Source organism: Mustelus asterias, chromosome 9 (assembly GCF_964213995.1).
Source record: "Mustelus asterias chromosome 9, sMusAst1.hap1.1, whole genome shotgun sequence".
Classification (NCBI taxonomy): Eukaryota; Metazoa; Chordata; class Chondrichthyes; order Carcharhiniformes; family Triakidae; genus Mustelus; species Mustelus asterias.
The window spans coordinates 40,198,027-40,218,105 of record NC_135809.1 but is presented as its reverse complement, the minus strand read 5'-3'; the positions used below and the strand labels follow the sequence as shown (position 1 = coordinate 40,218,105).

The following is a 20,079-nucleotide window of genomic DNA, read 5'->3' as shown; positions in this document are numbered from 1 at the left end:
GCCGCGGAACAAACTGAGAAGCTCAGTGAGATTTTCGCCAGATTTGAGAAACCAGAACAAATTGTAAGTGATAATGGACCACAATTCACAGTGCAAGAGTTTCAAGACTATCTAAAGAAGAGTGGTATCCAACACATAAAATCAGCACCATACCACCCTTCGATGAATTGTTTAGCTGAAAGATTCATCCACTCTTTGAAGCGTGCACTGAAAGACTCCAAGGACCAAGGGTTCATTAAATCACTGTCTAAGCAGTTTCTTGGTGACATATCGCAACAACACAAAATTCACCAGCTTTACTACTCATGAAGAGAAAGCTGAGAACCTCTCTCGATTTACTCATACCACCAATGAGAAATGGGTTCCTGCAACTGTCTTGGCTCAAGCTGGACCAACCTTGTATACTGTACAAATGGAAGATGAGTTTGCTTGGAGAAGACCCGCAGACCAGTTATTGGCTACACACATGAATGTGTTATCACCATCAATTTCAGAACTACCTCAGGATGTACAGTCTTCCATTCCACCAGTGATTGAAACCACGACCCTGAGATCGCTGATAAATCTATTGATTTAAATCTACCTTCTGCTGAAGAAACTGTTGCACCCTCCAGGGTGGAAGCACCTGCTACAAACCCTGAGCGTACCTCTAAGGTCAAGGACAATCAGATTCCTGAAGATTGCAGGCATCCAGTGCAGAATATTTGTCCTCTGGATCGTCTTTCCTATTAGCTCTATGAAAATTACTGTGTAATAACTTAGCTGCCAATGTATGTACTGATAGGATCCTGGACCAGAACCTTTAGGTACTATGAAGCCAGAATAGACCCCAACAATTTTTCTATTTTGGCATAAAGGTGAAGAAAGGATGCTTTGCTCCAGGAGTAATTTCGCTGACAAATTAGGGATCTTTTATCAGAACAAGCTTTATTCATAACACAGTTTAAGCATAACTCTAACAAAATGAAGCAGTTTAATGATTAAATGATCTTTAAACATGAAAAGAAATAACTCTGATCTCCACACTATTACAATTTCAGTTCCACATAAGCAACATTCTTCTGATAGACTTAAATCCCACAGTAAATATAGTTAGCAATCACAGATATACTTGCTTTAACTTGGGTTAACAACCTTGGAGATTCTAGAGAGATTTTGTGGAGAGCAAGAGAACAGACTTCTGTCTTTAAACAGCTCCAGTCAGCCACCGAGCTCTAAAATGAAACAGGGCAGCACGATGGCACAGTAGTTAGCATTGCTGCCTCACAGCACCAGGGACCCGGGTTCAATTCCGGCTTTGGGTGACTGTGTGGAGTTTGCACATTCTCCCAGTGTTTGCGTGGGTTTCCCCCGGTGCTTCGGTTTCCTCCCACAATCCAAAGATGTGCAGGTGAGGTACATTGGCCATGTTAGATTACCCCTTAGTGTCCCAGTGTAGGTTAGGGGGATTATAAATACGTGGGGTTTCGGGGATAGGGTACTGGGTGGGATGCTCTGTCAGAGAGTCGGTGCAGACCAGATGGGCCAAATGGCCTCCTTCTGCAGTGTAGGTATTGTAAGAAAACTGTTTCACTGTTATAAACTGAGCTCTTCCCATTAACCATATCATCACATGACTCTGTGTACCAAACAAAAACCGAGTTACTATTCCTTTCAGGGGACCATTTCATCTCTAAACAGAAACCTATTGGCCGGAATTTTACCGATTCTGGGGCGAGCGGGCTCGCAGAACAAAATTCTCCATTGACCTCGGGCGGGATCTTACAAGCCTTGGCTAAGCGAAGTCATAAAATCCCAGCCATTAACTCCCTTCTTAATAAACACTACATGGCTAAGATGAGTAATAATCCTGCTGTCCAGCATCTGAGCTGCATGTTTTCTAGACACACCAATTGCCTGTAAAAGAAAATATTGAATCTTAAAACATTCTACAGAAACATAAAATATATCAATAGCACAATATCATCACACCTCCCCACTTAAAAAGTGAACCATCAATATGAAAAGATGGTTCATTTTTCTAAAGCAACTATTAGTACTCTATAAATGATATACCTTGTTACATCTAAGCATGCAAATTCAACAATAGTCCCGTTCAAGCTTTCTTTTCCAGTGTTGAATGTTATGGTGGACTACAGTTGCGCCTTTGTCCTGTCTGGACCACCGTTGTTGTGTTTGTCATGCCTGGACACATCCCCTGCCGGCTCCTCCCCTTGTCACCTAGTATAAAGGTGGCTGTTTCCTCCCCCTTGTTCAGTTCGGGTCGGTTATCTGTTAGGATATGCTCCTAATTCTGTAATGAATAAAAGCCTACAGTTGTATTGGCACACAAGTAGTCTTTTGCCTAATTGATAGCGCTTCAAATGTTCCCTCCTTCTTTCACCTAAAATTCACGGTAAAGCATCTGTAATCACGTTCTCTCATCCTGCCACGTGGATAATCTTCAAATTAAATGGCTGTAATAATAAGCTCCATCTAAACGGTCTTGCATTTTTATTTTTAAACTTCTCCAGAAACTTCAATGGATTATTGTCACTGTAAACAGTTGACTCTGATGAATTGCTGGCAACAAAAACGTTAAAATGTTGTAATGCCAATACCCAACCCAATGGGCCCGATTTTACCATCAAGTTGGGCGTGAAAACTTGGTAAAGTCGGGCATGAGGCCAGTAGCCACGATCCGCAGCTGTTTCCCCTTTACCAATGGCTGAAAATGGCGGCGACTGGGACCGCACCCGAAACGGGCGCGCCAGCAATTTAAATGCATTTGAATGCATTTAAATAGAATTAATGGACTGGATGCCCAACTTTACCAGCACTTCCCTCTTTACCACCGCGTTCGCCCATCCAGATTCGGCACAAAACAAACATGGTCCGCAAAGGTCCAATTCGGGTGCTCCAGCTTCTGAGGAGGTAAGTTCAGAGCTTCTCTGACTCAGATCGGTGTTTGGGGGGTAGGGAGGCGGGTCAGATTGCTCTCTGGTGGGGGGGGGGGGGGGCGGGGGGGGAGGAGGCAGATCAGGTGGCTCTCTGGTGGTGGGGGGAGGAGGCGGATCAGATCACTCTGGTGGGGGGGAGGAAGGCAGGTCAGATGGCTGTCTAGTCAGGGAGGAGGGAGGCGGGTCAGATCGCTCTCTGGTGGGGGGGGTAGGGAGGTGGGTCAGGTCGCTCTGGTGGGGGGGAGGGAGGCGGGTCAGATGGCTCTCTTGTGGGGGGGAGGGAGGGGAGTCAGATCGCTCTGTGGTGGGGGGAGGAGGCGGGTCAGATAGCTCTCTGGTGTGGGGGGGGCGGGTCAGATGGCACTCTGGTGGGGCTACAAGGAGGGTGGGAGGCAGGGGTGGTCCGCTGCCACTGTACGTGCGATCGGTGATGGGAAGGGGGCTCCACTGCCACTCTGCATGCGATTGGTGGGGGGGAAAGGGGGCAGAGTGCCGTGATCGGTCTGGATAGTGGGGAGTTGGGGGGATAAGGGTGTCATTAATGTTGTGGGGATAGGGCAATGTCTGTGTGGGCCAGGGGGAGGCATTATCCAGCCCAAGAGCGATGTGGCAGGAGAGCGTTTTTCTAGTTTTTTTACTGCACATGCGCAGTTGAACGCTCCGACCGGAGCAGCAGGATTTCGGGCGTGATCAGCCCCGTCCACAGGCTTCTGCAGAGCAATTCGGAATCACTGATTTTTTTTCAGGCAGAATGTGTATGGGGGCGCGGGGGAATGGGTCTAAAAGTTGGATCGGAAACACTCCCAGATTCAAATCTGCCCAGCACTTAGAAACAAAATGGTAAAATCGGGCCCAATATCTCTCTATCTCAATGGTCAAACATTTCTTTTGATAAACATTTACTTTTCTGGAAAATTAATCAATGTCTTTCTATCCTTTTGTTGTCCTCGTGTAATAATACAGCACCAACGTCCAGATCACTTACATCATTGGCCCCCTTGAATTGCTTTGCATAATTCAGTGGCGCCCAAACTGGGTTGATAATTAACAAAGTTTCAGATTGTCAAATACCTCCTGACTTCAGACATCCACTGAAATTTTCTGTGCTTTTATGGCAGTTCAGTCAGTGGAGCAACCACACTGCTACAATTTGGCACAAATTCCCTGTCAAGACCACTCATGGCCAGGAATCTCAACACTTCTCTTGTTGGCAGTATTGGGAATTCCCCAATAACTGTCATTTTCACATTCCGTGGGACCATTTGTCTATGTCCAATTGTGTGTCCTAAGAAGGTGATTTGGGTTATTGTGAATTCACTTTTTGCCAAGTCTACCACCAAGCCCATTTGCTGTAGTCAAACGAATAATTCCTTTAAATGTTCTAAATGTTCCTTCCACATCTGATTGAAAACGACTAGATATTCTATGTACACTGAACAATTATTTAGTCCAGAAATGACATTATTGGTTAGTCTTTAAATGTTGCTGATGCATTTTTCATTCCTGATGGCATGACTTTAAACTGATACAGACCATTTGGCATCATGAAAGCTGAAACTTCCTTTGCCTTTTCTGAAAACAGTATTTGCCAATATTGTTTAAGCAAATCGAGTTTAGAAATGACGTTTGCTTGTACCACCTTTTCAATACAATCTTCCAATCAAGGAATAGGATACGAATCTGACTTCGTAACCGCATTGACTTTTCTATAGTCCACACATAATTGTTGTGTACCATCTGGTTTTGGTACCATCACTATGGGTGAGCAGCACTCGCTGCAACTCATTTCATTGATATCATTCTTAAGCATGCTTTCAATATCCTTTTGAATCTGTGCCAACTTTAGTGGATTGAGTCTACACAGATGTTGTTTAATTGGAACAGCGTTTCCTACATCTACATCATGCACAATTAGTTTGGTACTTCCCAGTTTGTTCCCAAAAATAGCTTTATGTGATTGTAATAACTCTCTCCTGTCATTTTGATTCTCCTTCAGAAGATAACTCAGTAATTGGTCCCAATTTTTGATTGTTTCCTCATTGTCCAATCTAATTTGAGGAACATCAAATTCAGAATCAGCTGGAATTGTTTCTTCATTCTACTTCCTTCTGCTTTCCTTCCCTATCAGAATATCGTTTTAGCATATTCACATGACACACTCTTGAGTTTTTCTTCTATCTGGCGTTCTTATCAAATGATTCACCTCATTTAATTTCCTTGCTCTTAATGGGTCACCCACCACTGGTAATAATACTAATATGTTCTCTCTACTAAGAAAATCACATATTTTCAATCTCTTATCTGCTTCTCTTTTCATCACATGCTGTGGCACTTTTAAATTCTGCCTCGCCAACTCACCAGCTCTACTAATCTCTCCCAAAACTTTGACACATAATCCAACAAGCGGGCTGGGAGACATCAGTGGAGGCCGTTTTGCAGGCTTCCTGCTGGGTGCCATGGCTTTTGCACGTCTCCCAGCCTAAGATTTCCAGCGTAATCAGCACTGCACCGGAAATTGGTGCGGAGCTGATTACAATATGAAAATCAGTATTTCCATTTAATTAGCAGGCCCGGGATTGAAGTCTCTGGAACAGTTCCTAAGATTGGAGGGTAGCTAATATAACCCCACTATATACACAGGGAAGTTGAGAGAAAACGGAATTGTAGACCAGTAAGCCTGACGTCGGTATTGGAGAAAATTCTAGAATCCATTATCAAGATTTAATAGCAAAACACTTGGATCAGACAGAGTCTGATTTATGAAAGGGAAATCATGCTTGACAAATCTACTGGAAGTCTTTGCGGATGTAACTAGTAGAGTTGATGAGGGAGCCAGTGGTTTATTTGGACTTCCAGAAGGCTTTCAACAAAGTCTCACACGAGAGATTAGCATGTAAAATTAAAGGGCATGGGTTGGGGGTAGAGTGTTGAGATGGATTGAAAACTGATTGCCAGACAGGATTAAACAGCTTTTTTTCCAAATGGCAGGCAGTGACTAGTGGGGTATCGCAGAGATCAGTGCTGGGATCTAGCTATTTACTATATATATTAATGATTTAGATGAGAAAACTAAATATAAAATCTCCAAATTTGCAGATGACACAACGCTGGGTGGGAGGGTGAACTGTGAGAAGGATGCAGAGACCCTTCAGTGTGATTTGGACAAGTTGAGTGAGTGGGCAAATGAATGGCAGGTGCAGTATAATTTAGATAAATGTGAGGTTATCCACTTTGGTAGCAAAAATGGGAAGGCAGATTACAATCTGAATGGCCATAAATTAGGAGACGGGAATGTGCAATGAGACCTGGGTGTTCTCGTACACCAGTCACTGAAGGCAAGCATGCAGGTGCACCTGGCAGTAAAAAAGGCATATGGTATGTTTACCTTCATAGAGAGCAAATTCTAGTGCAGGAGGAGAGATGTCTTGCTGCTATTATACAGAACCTTGGTGAGGCTACACCTAGAGTATTGTGTGCAGCTATGGTCCTTATCTGAGGAAGGATGTTCTTGCTCTGGAGGGAGTGCAGAGAAGTTTTACTGGACTGATTCCTGGGATGGCAGAACTGATGTATGAGGAGAGATTGAGTCGGTTAGGATTGTATGCAATGGAATTCAGAAGAATGAGGAGGAACTCATAGAAACCTGTAAAATTCTAACAGGACTTGATAGGGCAGATGCAAGAAGGATGTTCCTGATTATGCAGGTGTCCAGAATCAAGGGTCACAGTCTGAGGATACGGAGTAGACCATTTAGGGCAGAGTTGAGGTGAAATTTCTTCACCCATAGAGTGGTCAGCCTATGGAATTCGCTGCTATAATGTTTTGGCCTCAATTTCTTTCTGTATGTTTTCAAGAAGCAGTTAATTATAGCACTTGGGGTGAAGAGGACCAAAGGATTTGGGGGGAAGGTGAGATCAGGCTATTGAATTGGATGATTAGCCATATTCATAATAGATGGTGGAGCAGGCTCGAAGGGCTGAATGGCCTCTTCCTGCTCCTATATTTCTGTGTTTCTATGTTTCTATCACATTACATTTCTGATGACAATGTAAGGATATCCTAGTTATTCATTGTTATGGGACCTTAGAAAGGAGCTGGAGAGAAAAAGGTAGAGGGGGTGGGATGTTATATATTAGATTTATTATGTGTTGCGTGGTCCCTTTTAAGGGTTTGGTTACATAGTCAGTCTGTGACTTTATCGGCTACTTCGTGGGCTTTACTCAGTCTAGATTGAGCCACTATGGAATAAACAGCTACCTAATAAACCTGTTCTGTTACTTCACCCAAAACACATGTGCTATCATTTTCTATCCTTTTACCCTGCAACAAGTACTACAAACATAATAAGATATCACAGAAAAATAGTTGAACTTTTTTTTAATGTTTTAATTTTATTGCTTGATTTTTAAATTAGTACAAATTAATATATTTTAATGATAGAAATGACTAGTTTATGTTGTTCAATAAATTTTGTTCAGAATATTAAAAAAGAACAAATTAAGGATGAGGCAGGTGCTAAAGTAAATTTCAAGTGTTTTTTAACTGTTCGTGTGATGATTTCTGGAGAAAAATTGCTCCATAAAATATAAAAGTATGTGTGAATATTTCCCCCAGTATTTTCATAGTGCACTACATATTTTTTAACATCTTGATTTATAAGCTAACAAATCAAAAAATGGAACATCAGTAATTCACACGGAAAAGTTGGGAATTTATGCTGGAGATTGCCACTCAACTGAAACACAGGATAGAATTTTACAGGCCCCACTGGTCGGTTTGGAGGTCCATAAGATTCACTGGGTAGCCTTCCTACTGCCTACTTACCCACCCCCAACCAATCCTCAATTTTATGGATGGATCAGGCTGAGGGTAGCCTGCATGCCATAAGCCCAATTGCATTAGTGTTCAACTATCAGCCAGTTAAAGGCCACTTTATTTCAGGGTTGGGGCTGTGTGGAGGGAATGCCAGACCAATAAGCCTGTTTGGACCTCAGACAGACAAGAATGGCCCCCTTTCCATATTGATGCCCCCCCATCTCCAAAGTCTTCCCCTTCCTCCTGCCCCTTTGGGTATTCTCTTCCATTCCTGCTGAAAGATTCCAGACTTACCTGGTTCTGGTTGGCCAACAGCTCTTTGAAGTCAGACTTCCTCCTGATTGAGGAGACGAAATCCTGCCTCTAGCCAATTAACATTCCCCAGAGCATTACATGCGTATGGGGCTGTTGTGATCCACCAGCCTTTTTGGTGGCTGGGTGGGAAACCCTGCCATGCAAAAAGTTTGGTCCATTAAAAACAAAAAAAAAACAGATTTGTGTTTCAGTAGTAAATGCAGATCAATGGGCTGAGAGGAAAGAAAAATACTTAGAGGACCTGCATGATAAATATTATCACCTGAGTAACATTATTATTAATTATTCACATAACAATTGCTATTGCAGTTTGAAAAATAGTTCATGACGTGAAATACATTTGAGCTATTTCTATCAGATAGGGCACTGTATCAATAATATAAATATAAATAGGAATGCTACATGTAATGATAGGAATATATCTGTTAAATTAAAATATATGATTTGCATGAAGTTGTATCATGTTCTTTTTACATCTGTATATGAGATGTGTGTCTTTAAATTTCAGTGTGTGTCTAAAAGTACAGTATTTTCCATGAGCCTTTAATCTCTTTGTTCTTCTAGCATTTGATCTGTTAACTCTTTTCTCTCTGTTAACCTTCCTTCATCTTTTCAGATGCAGGATGCCATGGGCTATGAGCTACCTTGGGTCTATTTTGTGAGCCTGGTCATCTTTGGATCCTTCTTCGTTTTAAATCTGGTTCTTGGTGTATTGAGCGGGTAAGCTGTCAGTTTGGTATATTCACTACCACCAACCCCCCCCCCCCCAAAAAAAACCCTTCCCTCTCTGTTATCTCTCTGTTCCCTACACCTTTCCGAGGCAAGATACCATGCAATTTCTCCTTGTCATCAACAAGTAGAAATAAGTGACACCTATATAACTTTAGGTTTTAGGTGAGATGAAGGATGTAGCTTCAGGATTGAAGTTGTCAGGGTGGTTCATGTGCTAGTAATATGGTTACTATCTCCATGGAGCACTCCTGAGCAAAACTCAATCATTATCATTCCATTTTCCCAGGTAAGTGATGCTAAATAGAATCAGTGGCCATCGATATATCTTGAATCTCTTCTCATCAAAGGTTTTTTTTGTATTTGTTTTGGTGTGCTCAGTGGATATAAGCAACATTGTAATAACCATTTTCTTTTCATGTTTATTTCTATTATGCTGTGATCCCAGTATTGTCTGTTCTTCTGATCATAAACTAGTGTTAATGGCAAGCCAGATTCTCAGTTGCATTACTGAACATAATAAGTGTCTGTGACAGTTAACACATCTTTTTCTATTTTTTGCTCCAACATTATCCTTTAAGAATAAATGGGAAGTGTTGTTTTAATTAGTCACCCTATTATCATATATGTTAGAAAGACAGATGACACTAACATCCCCAACTTCTAGATGACCCAATCAGTTCATTAGTTTATTGAAGCAGAACATCATGATACTTCCACATCTGATCTCAAGTTGCATTAAACATGCAAAACTAAGATGACATGACAGGATAGTGAAGGTTCCTTGATACCAGCTTAGGGAAAATTGTACTCTTCAGTTTATGTTATGATACATCACTGACTTGATGTTGAAGGTCCCAAGGAACAATTCAAAATTTGCAGATGACATAGAACTTTGAAATACTATTAATGGTAATTTCAAGAGGACATAGATAGGCTAGTGGAAATAGTAGATAGTTGCAATAGAGTAATAATTGAGGTGATAGGAGGAATGAAGAGAAATAACAAAACAAATGCTACAATTTCAGAAAAGGTGCAAGTGTCATGGAGGTGTTGTGTAAGAGGCACAAAATTCTCCATACAAGCCACAACCCTATAGAAAACACTAGTTTGGCCCCAAGTGGAATATTGTGTTTAATTCTGAGCATCACACTATAGGAAGAAAGCTTTGGAGATGATAATCCATCAGAACATTTCTAGCTTTGAGGGATTAAAATTACATTAACAGACCAGAGAACTCTTTAAGTGAGGAGTTAAGAGGAAAGTTGAAAGGTGACCACAGTACTAGGGGGATCAGTACTCTAAGTTTTAGAGTCTAAGGTGGTTTCAAGGAACCCTAAGCTGGTATCAAGGAACCTTCACATAAGAAATGCTTAAAATCATGAGATTTTATATAGAATGAACAAAGAAAAATGGGTTATTTAATAACCCCCAGAGAACATGGATTTAAGATGGTTCAGAAAAAAACCAGAGGCATCATGAAGAAAAACTTTTTAATGCAACTATTGATTAAGATTTGGGGTGCACTGCCTGAATAAGATGATTGAGACAGAAAAGTCACTTTTGAAGGGGAAAAAGAAACAGATATGAGGAGTGAAACTAACTACGTTGCTCTCCGGTGTTTATCTGAAGGCTTGAATGGCCTCCTTATGTGTCATACTATTCTCTACAAAAAGCAAGAAGGATAAATATAGTCTAAATATAAATATAGACTAAATACGTTTTAAAGGAGCAGAGAGACTTAGAGGTTCAGAAATCCAAATCATTCAAAGTGGAAAGACAAGTTGACAAAGCTTTGGGGAGAAAAGCACAGACTTTAAATTTTATCAAGAAAGGACTAGAACATAAGAACAAATAGATAAACTTATAAACACCTTTGGTTAGGTCACAGTTAGAATATCGGTGCCTTACGTTTTGAAAGGTGTGAACAATATGGTAAAGTAAGGTCGCCAGAGTCCCAGATGACTATAAATTCAAAGGGGAGAGCTGACTGGTGGTGATTTTACCTGAGGATCATCACTCCTTAGGTAAGGGACAAGGTTGAGATGATGGGCCTCCATGACCAACCTCAGCCAGTACAAGAATTGAACCCACACTGTTGGCATTGTTCTGCATCACAAACCAGCCATCCAGCCAACTGAGCTAACCGACCCCAATACAGAGAGAGCAGAGATTCACTAATGTGATACCAAGGACATGTGGATTTCGGGGAAGATGGTAACATAATGGCAATATCACTGGAGAAATAATGCAGGGGCCTAGACTCTGGGGACATGGTTTCAAATCCCATGGTAGCTGGTGGAATTTAAAACTCAATTAATAATTCTGAATTGAAAGCTAGTCTCAGTAATGGTGACTATGAAACTATCATCTATTGTCAAAACACATCAGGTTCACTAATACCCTTGAGGGAAGGAAATCTACCATCCCTTATCTGTTCTGGTTTACATATGATTCCAGAGTACTGATCCCCCTAGTACTGTGGTTGAATCTTAACTGCCCTCTGGCCTAGCGAACAATAGTTGAAGGGCAATTAGGGATGGGCAACAAATGCTGGTTTGGCCAGTGCCACTGACCAATGACCCATGAAAGAATTTTTAAAAACATGATTTTGAGGAAAAACTATAAGTTATATTGGGCTTATTTATTAGAAAGGAGAATATTAAGAGGAAATTAAATTGAGCTGTTCACCATTTTCAATGATTTTCACATTGTTAATAGAAGAAAACTATTTCTGCTAAACAGTGAGATGGTAAATAGAGGGTATTTTGACAGGATTAAAAGACAAGAAAATCAGTGTATGGAGGAACATACCATGGAATTCGATAAGGGCCATAATGGACTAATAAAATATAAATTGGAGATTCCAGATGCAGTATTGGCCTTGTTGGATTGTGCATGTCTGTCTCAGATGGATAGTCTTCTGGTAATGACAGGAGTACAATTTAAGGGAACAGAGCCCCCTCCTTGATCAAATGGTAACCTCATTAAAAAGGTTTTTTTGGGAAACAATCATTCCCCACTACTTTTTTCAATTCAAATCGGAACGCCATAGCACCCAGCATAGAGGATTCAATGGTAGATCAGCTGCATGCTCGACCAAATGGTACGTGAAGGCGCCTATACAGAGACAGTTACACTAATAACAGACCTAACGTTGAAACCACATCTTGTTAGATGCTCCAAATTCATAATCAATTCTGACTAATCTCGAAGAGTGGGCTCATACTGTCGGTTAACGTGTTGTGGCATCATCCTTCCCTTCATTTAATCAATTATGGTAAGTATCATGTTCTGGTAATAGTGCATGCCTGTGGATATAATCTAGAGTCCATGCAGCCAGATGAAGGGCCATAGGGTAGTGTCCGTAAGTGTGCAAGCTCGCTGATGTGGACAGCAACTGCTCTAACGTAGCACTAGGGCGTCGGGAATGATGAGGGTTGGTCAGCCTTCAACATTGGATCACAAAAGGCATAGAGAGGACGGGAGTGTCAAAAGATGGATGACATTGCTGACTCTCTCTCTCTCTCTTTTACTCTCTTCCAACTACTCACAATTTGAGATGAATATCAGTTGTGGCCATGTCAGCTTGTTATATTTCTGATGACTGCCACCAAGGCATAGAAGAAGTGGCAAGAGCGCCAGGGTCAGCCCAGGCCTGACCCTGCACCACAGTAGCTGATCCTGTGAAATCAAGGGGCTGCCTCAGAGGCTCAAGTGCCAGCAGACCATCAGGGCAACACTATAGGCCACCTGTCTTCAGGAGGCGCTGATCTTATCACAAGTTGTCGGACACCATGTGCTGCTGTCGATTCCTCCTTTGAAGATGCACAGTACGGCACTTGTGTCAGGTACTTGCACACCTGGCACCAGTAGATGGAGGAGCACATCTGTTTCCAGTGGCTGTAAAAGTCACGGCTGCCCTGAAACTTTTTGTCACTGGTTCATTCCTGAAATCGAGCATGGACCTTTGCAGTATCTCTCAATCTTCCACGCACAGGTGCATCCGTGAGGTGACAAATGCCCAGGTATCAGACTATATCTCCTTCAACCGGGACCAGGCCAACCTGGATGCCCAGGCTGCAGGATTTAGTGGCATTGCTAGGATGCCCCAGGTCTAGGGAACGATCGATGGCACACATGCGAGCATCGTCTCAGCAGGGGGTACCCTTCATCAACAGGAAGGGGTTCCACTCCCTGAACATCTAGCTTGTGTGTGACACCAGCTGAACATCATGCTTGTCAGTGCATGCTACCTTGAGAGTGTACACAACGCATTCATTCTGGCACACTTGAAGGTCCCTTCAAGATGCCTTCAATGGTAACCCTCGGCTGAGGGGCTGGCTTGTAGTGAACGAGGGTTACCCACTAAGGTCATGGCTAATGATGCCTGTGTGGAGGCACAAGACCGAGGCAGAAACCAGCTACAATGAGGCCCACCCTACCACCAGAAGCATCATCAAGCAGTGCATAGGCTTTCTGAAGATGCGGTTCCGATGTCTGGACCGCTCTGGCATGACTCTACAGTACAGCCCCCAGAGGGTCAGGCAGATTGTGGTCAATTGCTGTGGCTTCGGAATCTGGCACAGCAGTGAGGCAACATGGTGGAGGAGAAAGAGGAGGAACAGGCAGCCTCATCAGAGGAGGAACAGGCGGACCTGGATGGAGTCAAGGGGGAGACTGAGGAAGACCTGGAGGACCAATGGACAGGCGGTGGGTGACCAGGGTCCTACATGCTGATGGACCAGTGCAACCCTCATAACCTCCATATTTATGACCGAGGAGGATATCTGTCCAGCAGCTCAATCCCCACCACCCTCTCTTATTGTACCCCCTCATTTCCTCTAACCCTTATTCTCACCGCCCTTTCTCCAACCCTTATTCTCTCCTCTTCCTCCAACTCTTATTCTCCCCCGCTTCCTCTAACCCTTATTCCCCCCCGTTCCTCCAACTCTTATTCTCCCCCTTCCTCCAATCCATAGTATCCCCCTTCCTCCAACTCTTATTCTCCTCCATTATCCCAACCCTTAGTCTACCCCCTTCCTCCAACCCCTATCTTACCCTTTCAAACTTTTCCCCTGTTCCACGAACTGTGCTCCCCCTACAACAATCACCATTATATCACACTTAGATGATTGGCTTGGGTTGGCAGCGTCAGCTGGTCTGCTTGCAAGGTGGCCAACTACGAGGAGCCAATGTCTAAGACACTCATGGCCTCCCACTTGAGGGTAAGACTGTAGGGCCTGCGTGAAGATCAAGAGGTCTGAGCTCGAGACAGAATACCCCCTGCCCACTGCTGAGAGTAACCTCACACCATTGGTTTATCAGTGAAACTTAACATTTTGTGCCCTCTTCTCCCTAACTAAAGCTGTGAGACTGCACCGTGCCAGCTCAGTGGTTCTGCATCTATCTAATCTTACATTCCCTTCTGCTCTTTTTAGGTATTCCCCCAGATTTCATATCACAAGTGGAGGTGGCCTTCTGCTTTTCACCCCCTCTGGACTGTGATGCCCTTGGAAAACGTCCTCTGGAGGGCCTGGCCAACTTCCGGGTGTTACAGGTGACACAGTGGCACTGTCTGAAAGACATGCTGGTTAGGTGCATTGACCTGAACATGTGCTGGAGTGTGGCGACTAGGGGAATTCCACAGTAGCTTCATTGCAGTGTTAATGTAAGCCTTACTTGTGACTAATAAATAAACTTAAACTTTTCTGCCTACTTCCCAGAAGATGCACTGGTATCAGAGGGGAGGAATCAGAGGGATGTCTTGTCCCAGGCTTTCCACTGCAGTCGCCACCCTTACAGTGGCACCATTTACTGTGAATCTGGAATCCTCCAGATAGCCTTGCACTTTCTGGAATGTTGCTGAGACCCCCTCCTGTAAAGTCCGGCTATGCTTTTGCATCTGCATCAGTGCTGAGATGACCTTTTCCAGAGGATCATCATCTGCCTTGGGGGCATCTGGTTCCTGGGAACCAGCAGACCTCCGAATGCTGACTCATTTGGAAATTCCTACCTCCACCCGATGTGCATCAGCAGCTGTGAGGTGTGCCCCAGAAGCCTGTTCGCTAACGTGCCCCACCAAGGTGAGTGTCTCCCGTGCTGGTGGATGGTGCTGATGAAAGCTGTGTCAAGAATTCGGTGTCCTCCGTGGAGCTGCAGTCTTGTGTGCACTAAGGGTTCGGACAAGGGGCTGCCCAGCCTCATGTGATGGAGATCCTGGAAGAGAAATGACGTGGGGTCAATTAATGAGCATATCAAGGATGTAGCAAATGATAGACACACTTGAAATAGGTAATCTAGATAAAGGTGCATTGGACTCTCACTTCCTCGGGGCATTCCGACCTTGTAGTCGGCCACTGCTCGTTTAGCGGCATCCCCGTTGGTTACCAATGCCCTTTCCTCAAAGTGAGTGGAGGATAGTTGTGGCAAGCATCCACCCATCTTCCCATGTCCCTTCCTGTTGTGGGCCATCTTGTCCTAGGGACGGAAAGAGGACATTGTGAGATGGTGGCCTGGTGGGTATGGGAGGTTTGACAGCAGGCGACACGTGTGGGCAATGGGCCAAGCCTGTGAGGGGTAGTGACGGGGATCACTGGAGGGGAGGGTGTGGGATTGGCGGGAGATGGGGGGTTTAAGGAAGATGTTAGTAGTTCAGATGTTTGATGGTTGTAAGGGTTTAAGGTGAGATGCCAGAGGCTAGGAACAGGAGTGATGCTAGGGGTGAACAGGTGAATACTCACCCATGCAGCTCAGAGCAGGTCATTCATCTTCTTTAGGTGCTGAAATGCTGTCCACATTGGGACACTGATACAATAGACTGCTTCTGCCACTGCATTCCAGGCATTAGCCACCATATTGGCACGTTGTCTCTTCTCAACCCTTAGAAACAGGATGGCCCTTCTCTCCTCATTGACATCCCGCATCCAGCCACATCAGCATCCAAAACCCTTGGGGCAGGTCTTCTTGCAGCCATGATGCTTGCTGAAATAAGGTAGGGTGCTGCCGGAAGCACTTAAATGCTGCTCCCACCTGTCAGGGCTAACAGCTGATTTCCAACTCCAGCGAATCAGATGCCATTCGAATATCATTGTGATTCCCGTGGGGAGTGGGCAGGCCGATTAGAACAGGCTGAATGGGGCCTACTTAGTGCTGCTAGCGCCAGCAGGAGACACTCTAGTTTTCCTGCTGGTGTGGGCACTTGAAGATGATTCGCACCCAAAGGAGGCAGGGGGGAAAATGAAGTTGAGGTTGAAGATCTGCTATGATCATGTTGAATGGTGCAGGGACCATCTTGTCTTCTCGTTCTCCTATCTCTCATTTTCTTATAGTACAGACCCAAAATATTCTAGCAATGTGTGTATACTTTTCATATCCTATTTATATTAGTATAAATACATATCCTGGTCACCACATTACAGTAATGATGGGATCTCGCTAGGGGAGGTACAGAGGAGATTTATGAGGACATTGCCAGGAATGGTGAATTTTAGCTGTGATAAAATAAGCTGGGATGGTTTTCTTTGGAACAGAAGAGATCAAAAGGAGATTGAGTTGAGGTTAAAATTATGAGAGGCTTAGATATGATGGATAGAAGGACCTATTTCCATTGTCATAAAGATCATAGATTTCAAGTAATTGGTAGAAAGATTGGAGGGGAGTTGGGGAGTATTGCCTTTAACCCAGAGTGTGGTTGGGGGTTTGAAATTCACTGCCTGAAAGGGAGGTAGAGACATAAACTTCATCGCATTTTAAAAATAATGGGATAGGCACTTGAGGCCTAAGGGACTACAGACCAAGAGCTGAAAGGTAGGATTAGGCTGCATAGCATCGACTCGATGAGACAAATGTGCTTCTTTAGTGCAGTAAATCTTTCTATGGGCAGGATTTTGTGACACTGTTGTGGCAGGAGCCCCTACAGGTGATTCAGCAGCCCAGCCAGATGTCCATGACTTTCTGCTGAACCCTCTGGTGGGATTGGGGAGGGGGCGTGGTGGCAGCGGATTATAATTTCATACTGTTTCTAAAATTAAGAATTGAATGTGTGACAATTTGATTTTGTGTGGCGATATAAACAATACTAACAGGATATTCATGAATTGTACCAAAGCAAAGTACTGCTGGAAGTCTGAAATAAGAATTGAAAATGCTGAAAATATTCAGTCGGTTATTCAGGTTTTGTGGAGAGAGAAACAGCACTAATGTTTCAGGTTGATGATAGCATGATAGCATTTTCTGTTTACATTTCTGAATTGGCCCCAGCTCAAACAAACTTATTGAAAGAGGTCATCTTAAATCTAGAACAATTTGAAAGCATGTGAAGACTAGCCATTCTAAACAAGCAGACTCCATTTTCAAATTCTCTGTCTCACAATTACATGACCTCTGCTCTCTGCTCTGCCTATTGTTTTTCTCTCATTAGCTTCCTCTCACTCTATTTTTCCTTTGAAGGAAACGATGGCCTAGTGATATTGTCGCTAGACTATTAACCTAGAAAATCAGCTAATGTTTTGAGGACCCGGGTTTGAATCTCACCACAGCAGATGATGGAATTTGAATTCACTAAAAAATATCTGGAAGTAAGAATCTACTGATGACCATGAAACCATTGTTGATTGTCGGAAAAACCCATTCGGTTCTCTCATGTCTGCCATCTGAAATCTGCCATCCTTACCTGGTCAGGCCTACCTGTGACTCCAGAGCCACAGCAATGTGATTGACTCTCACCTGCCTTCTGAACAAGGGTGACTAGTGATGGACAGCGACACCCTTATCCAACGAATGAATGAAAAAAAAGTCAAACAAAAACAAACTGAAGCTTTTACTAACATTGATTTGAAGAGCCTATAGGAATATTGACAGATATTCCTGCAACTGTTTTTTTCAACACAAAATTAAATGGCAAAGATCCTAAGCACATAACATTAATGGAAAATACTATTTGCCGCCTCCTCTTATTCTCCTTTGTACACCAGTCTTAGAATTTAGAACACTCACTACCAGTGATCTAAGAGTCATACAATGTTTACAGCACAGAAGGAGGCCATTAAACCTATCAAACCCATGTCAGCTCTCTATAGGTGTAATTTATCTGGCCCTACTCCCCTGCCCTTTCCCATTGCCCTGCTATTTTCCTCCTCTGGGTGTTTATTCCATTCCTTTTTAAAAGCCACAGTTAAAATCGGCCTCTACCTCCCTTCAAGGCAGTACATTCCAAATGGTAACCACCTGATCTGTGAGAACGTTTTTCCTTATGTTATCGTTGATTCTTTGCCAACCATTTAAATCTGTGTTCTCTGGTTCTTGGCCTTTCTGACAATGGAAACAGTTTCTCTCTTTCTGTGCCTGAAATGATTTTGAACACCTCGAGGAAATCTCCTCTCATGTTTCTCTTCTCTAAGGAGAACAACCCCAGCTTTCACAATATATTCATATATTCTTATCTATTACCATTCTCATAAATCTTTTCTGCAGCCTCTCTGTAGGCTTTACATCCTTCCCAATCTGCAGTGTCCAGAATTGAGTGCAAAAGATTAATTAAGGCTAAATGACTTTTATAAAATTTTGTCGTAACTTACTTACAAAGGTAAGTTTATGAATCACAGTATTTTGTACACCTTTTCAACCATTTTATCAACCCGCCCCGACACCTTACAAAATTTTTCACAAAAAAATCTTGGGTCATTCTGTTCCTGCAGCCCTTTTAGAATTGTACACCTTAGCTTATATTACCTGACCTCAATCTTTGTACCAAAATGTATCACTTCACATATTTCGATGTTAGATTTCATTTATCTTATTTTTACCTATTCCACCAGCCTGTCCATGTCCTCTTGAAGTTATTATTGTCCCCCTCACAGTTCACAATGCTTCCAAGTTTTGTGTCATCTGCAAATTTTGAAATTGCACCCTCTATATCCCATTCTAAGGCATAGAGTCATAGATTTGGATTTAGTGCAGCCCACTGGAGCAAGCTATATGGTGGACTGATCATTTTATTTTAGAGATCACTTTTCTCTCTAAAATTTATTTTATGCTATAACCCTCAACCTTTCTTCAGTGACCCTCTTTGTTGAATTAACATTGTCTCAATGAGAATGGTTATGCACATAGCACTCCATGGCAAAGTTTTCACAGAATGCCCTTTTTATAGGATTTCTTTCAGAATTTTAGCTAAGTACAATCCCTGATATAAAACTTCTACTGGCACCAGTGTTTCTGTAGTGAGGGCACTCTTAACCACACTTTTTATTTGCTTGGCTTCCCAGGCCAAGGGACAAGATTTACCAATCTTACCAACCAAGAGAATGATAAACCCAGCTGCACATGAATACCCATCTGGAGGATTGGCATGGGAAGCATCACTAAAAAGGGCATCTTCATATCTTTTGGGTCACCAAAGGCTGGAAACTTGAGTGGCATTTCTCCAAATGTAATTTGTTTAACATTTTATTTGTAATCAGAACATTCTCATCTGTAGCTTGTTTCATCATAGTACTAATTTCCAGTATGTCATAACTGGCATTGAGGGTCTTGTCTGAGTGCATAGCCAGTTTAACTATCAGTCAAGCTTCTTAATAGCTCTGGTTCTCGTTTGAATGCAAAATCATTCTGTGAGGACCTGGCCCTATTTATCAGGATTTGATAAACACTTTCTAGGTATGATTATTGATTCAAGGTTACTCCTTACCAGTTCTGCTTAATGTCTAATCGCATATACTTAAAGGTCCCCATCGCCTGATTATTCTCCTTTTTTTTCAATCACAAATTGTTCAAATTCTGCAGAACCCATAGGAAACCATTGATGTGCTTCATAGAGATACCTGCAAGTTTCTCTTTGTAATGCCTGTTGAACACCAGTGGATTTGATTTCAGCTGAATACAACCAACTTTCAGCAAGTCTGGCTTGACAGAAATACCAGACCCACGCAGATCATTTGATCCATAAATGCATTTATTTAAATTCCACAGCTTACAGTTTCCCTGCAAATCCTTCACTTTAGGTGGTTTCAAAAACATTTCTCTTTAAAGATTTTCACCCTGCAAAAATGTATTTTTTATATCAATGACCTACATTCCCACAAATAGGTAGCGAAAAAGGAAGATGGTAGTGTAGTGGTAATGTCATTGGGTTATTAATCTAGGGGCCAGGCTAATCCTTCAGGAGCATGGGTTCACAATGGCAGCTGGTGAAATTCAAATTCAATTAATAAAATGTGGAATTGAAAGCTAGTCTCAGTGATGGTGACCATGAAACTATCATTGGTTGTCTGGTTCACTA

At 42.7% G+C, this 20,079-nt stretch overlaps 1 protein-coding gene across 1 annotated transcript in view; it reads left to right on the top strand.

Moving 5' to 3' along the window:
- The window catches only part of LOC144498638 (voltage-dependent L-type calcium channel subunit alpha-1C-like), a 1,025,631-nt gene that overhangs the window by 456,919 nt on the left and 548,633 nt on the right, over positions 1 to 20,079 (top strand). The window contains exon 8 of the mRNA XM_078220060.1: positions 8,686 to 8,789. Within this exon, the coding sequence (XP_078076186.1) occupies positions 8,686 to 8,789 (104 nt within the window). The remainder of the gene's footprint in view (positions 1 to 8,685; positions 8,790 to 20,079) is intronic.